A 3,220-nucleotide genomic window follows, 5' to 3' on the forward strand; every position below is an offset into this window, starting at 1 on the left:
TGGAGCAGCTTAAGAAGATGCAGCCCAAGGTTCTAGTGCCTTCTAATAACAACGAAGATGGTGAAACTAGCGACGCACACAAGGACGAGGAGTGGCAGAAGCTGATTGTTCGCTGTCAGAAGAAGGACGAGTACATCGCCGATTTGGAGAAGCATCTGGTGTTTTACAAGTCCAAGGCCAAGCAGATGCAGGCCCAACTACAGCAGCTTATCCGGTCCTCAAGTGAACAGCAACGGCGGACTGATGACGGATCTTCCGACGTTGAACGAGAGCGACAACTGGAGCGTCGGATTCAGCAACTGGAGGACGCCAATGACAGTTTAATGAAGGATCTGGCCACTGCCAAAGTCTATCTTCGAGCTTCTCAGAGTCGAGGCAGCGTCGTCAGAACCAGTGGAGAGCGAAATGGAGCGAAAGTAGTTCGGATCTCCAGAAGTGAGCTTCGAGAGCTTCCAGCCCCACCAGCTCCACCCTTGCACGCCTCAGATCTACGCAAAGAGTGAAAAAGGCAACTTGAAGACGATGTAGCCATGTACGTCACTGTAACGAGGGATAATAACATTTGAAACGTAGCCATTTCTAATTCGATGGTCAGCGTAACTGCTGCTGCTTCGTCCTGCAGCCCGTTGGCTCCGACGGAGCTCGAGCGCGAGCACGTGCACAAGGTTTACGACCTCATCGCCCCTCATTTCAGCCACACTCGACACCATCCATGGCCACAAGTGACAGAGTTTTTGGACAAGTTGGAATCGGGTGCACTCGTGGCTGACGTCGGATGTGGCAATGGCAAATACCTGCGCGTCAACCCCTCGCTATGCATGATTGGAGCTGATCGCAGCATCCCATTGATGCATGCGGGAGCTCCGAGTGGCAGGTACGCACCATTTCAGTGCAATTGGTAAAAAATGCACTAACTGAGGACTCGTCATTTTTTCAGCAACCTATTGGGGTGCGATGCATTGAAGGTTCCATTACGGACCGGAGCATTCGATGCAGCACTGTCAATTGCTGTGCTGCATCATATTTCGACAGAGGAACGTCGGGTGGCACTCATTAGGTGGGTATTGAAAGGGGGATATTAGAATGTTGAGGTAACAGGGTACTGACTGTGGTCAATGCTGCTTCTAGTGAACTGGCACGGCTGGTGCGAGTTGGTGGTGAGGTGCTGATTGTGGCGTGGGCCTTTGAGCAAGACGAGCGGTCGAAACGTCGGTTTGAAACGCAGGACGTCATGGTGGAGTGGAAACTTCAGCAGAAGTATGCGAAGGAGGAGGAAAAAGAACACAACGCGACTGGATCACATGGAAAGGTAGACCACGAAAAGCGGTGGGTGGTATATGAACGATATTGCCATGTGTATCGCAGTGGTGAGCTTGAAGCGCTAGCGGCGCAGGTGCCTGGTCTGGAGGTGATCTCTGTCGAGTACAGTCGGTCCAACTGGTGTCTGCGACTGAAGCGACTTGCAATGTAGACCATTTAGAATCCACCAGGGGCAATTTGTAAACTTTGATTTTTCGGCGCTGGTTATGTTCTGGTATTTATTCTGCCGTTCTAGCAAATTACGGAGGTGCTTGTCGTGAATTTTGGTTGAAATAGGAATTTAACGAAGCTCAAGGGTGGCCATTGAAAGGTTATTTACGTCATGAATTACCTAACTTGGAGCACTAAGCACATGAGCTTCACCAACGCCGTCGCTAGCCCGATCAACTGCGCTAGCAATATCGATGTCGAGAGTCTCAAAGACTGGCCAGGTCAAGACGGCAACGAGTTGGGGCCAGAACACAATGACGATACTGAGGACAACGATAGCAGTGATACTTCGAGAGTCGTCGATACTGCGATAACCTATGCAAGGTTTAATGTGGCTTTGAGCACTATCATCCCGCCCTTGAAAAAACTTATAATACTCGACCTTTTTGTTTATTTGCGTAGGGAGTGCTTGCGAAGCGAAAATTATATACAGGCAACACTAGCGTTGCGAAGTGTCTTAGAAATATCGAAGCCAACTACGACACCGTACAAGATGGTGGTGCTCCAGATTGCGCAGGTTCTATATGTTACTCAAGAACTAAAAGCAAGTACTGATTGCATGTTGGTAAGTTGCTGATTATCCTGATGAATTGCACTCGTCTAGAAAAAAAAGAAACTAATGATCAGTAGGGCGTTTACCGTGTAATGCCTCCGCCACTATCGACAATAGATGGAATCTGTGTCATCGTAAGTTGCACGAGTTGTTGTGTCTTGTTCATCACATTTAACCACCACTTGTTTCTTCTCGTTCTGTACATCAGGCTCGGTCGTATGAACAGCTTCAATCGAACAGCATGGCTCGATTCTGGTGGAAGAAGTTGAATCCGGCCCTGGGTGTCCCTATTAGACCTGATATTTGTCTTTGGGAAGCTATGGCTGATCGCTTGTTCGACGCAGAGCTCTATGTGTTTGCGGCCGACTTTTACGCCCAAGCAATGGCCGCCGACGTGGAACAACAATTCGTACCGTCCAACCGTTTTCGGTATCGCTACCTTTTTGCGTTGTTAGCGTTCGTTGAGCCTCAAGGGCCTACGGTACACATGGATTTGTGTAAATCTGTTGCATGGTCACTGGTTCAATGGTTTCGGCGCCGGAACAGAAATGCTATTCACGTTCGCACTTGCTTTGGAGATCCTCACTTTTATCGTATGCTCGGTGTGTATTTTACTTCGTTTCCAGCTGTGTACCGAGCAGTATTCGTTTGGTTAGATGGTCCTGCTGGTCGAATAGCGCGATGTTGGAGACGTTACTGGGCGAAGCTGCATCCACCACCAAAGCCTGTCTCTTTGCCTCCCAGTTCTAATGCAACACTTAAAGGAAAGAAGAAACCAAACGCATCCATTCGACAGTCTCGAAGTCCAACTCGAACCGAGATTCGTGGAAAAGTATCTGCACCTTTATCCACTTCTCTGTCTCCAACGAAAAAGCCACGTATCAGCGATCGAAACCACAAACAAGCGAAGACAGCGAAGCCTGGAAGAAAAACAGAGAGAAACAACAGCATCAAGCCACGAAATGAAGTTATTGCGACTCCTGGATTAAATAACAATGCACTATCTGTCCAGGACAATCAACAGTTTCAAAGCGACCAGAATGATTCTACAATAAAAAACCGTTGTGATAATCTCAAGATCAACACTTCAGCAAAGAAGTCCAGCGAATTCGACGAGCATTCATCAATGAAACGAAG

General features: G+C 48.3%; 3 protein-coding genes across 3 annotated transcripts; all 3 read left to right on the forward strand.

The window, feature by feature from the left end:
* Positions 1-17: 17 nt before the first annotated feature.
* Positions 18-503, forward strand: PPTG_14557 (hypothetical protein; the record flags this gene model as incomplete). Its single annotated transcript, XM_008911923.1, has 1 exon — positions 18-503. One exon carries the CDS (start codon positions 18-20, stop codon positions 501-503), a length of 486 nt encoding a protein of 161 aa, XP_008910171.1.
* Positions 504-587: 84 nt separating this feature from the next.
* On the forward strand, positions 588-1,521 carry PPTG_14558 (hypothetical protein; the record flags this gene model as incomplete). The annotated part of the gene is made up of 3 exons (XM_008911924.1): positions 588-874; positions 938-1,057; positions 1,129-1,521. 3 exons carry the CDS (start codon positions 588-590, stop codon positions 1,469-1,471), a joined length of 750 nt encoding a protein of 249 aa, XP_008910172.1. The 3' UTR covers positions 1,472-1,521.
* A 151-nt stretch (positions 1,522-1,672) lies between these two features.
* PPTG_14559 (hypothetical protein) lies at positions 1,673-2,739 on the forward strand (the record flags this gene model as incomplete). Its single annotated transcript, XM_008911925.1, has 5 exons — positions 1,673-1,854; positions 1,933-2,095; positions 2,161-2,217; positions 2,292-2,564; positions 2,710-2,739. The coding sequence occupies 5 exons, from the start codon at positions 1,673-1,675 to the stop codon at positions 2,737-2,739; spliced, it is 705 nt and encodes a 234-aa protein (XP_008910173.1).
* Positions 2,740-3,220: the final 481 nt, after the last annotated feature.

Source organism: Phytophthora parasitica, assembly GCF_000247585.1.
Source record: "Phytophthora parasitica INRA-310 unplaced genomic scaffold supercont2.43, whole genome shotgun sequence".
Lineage (NCBI taxonomy): Eukaryota > Oomycota > Peronosporomycetes > Peronosporales > Peronosporaceae > Phytophthora > Phytophthora nicotianae.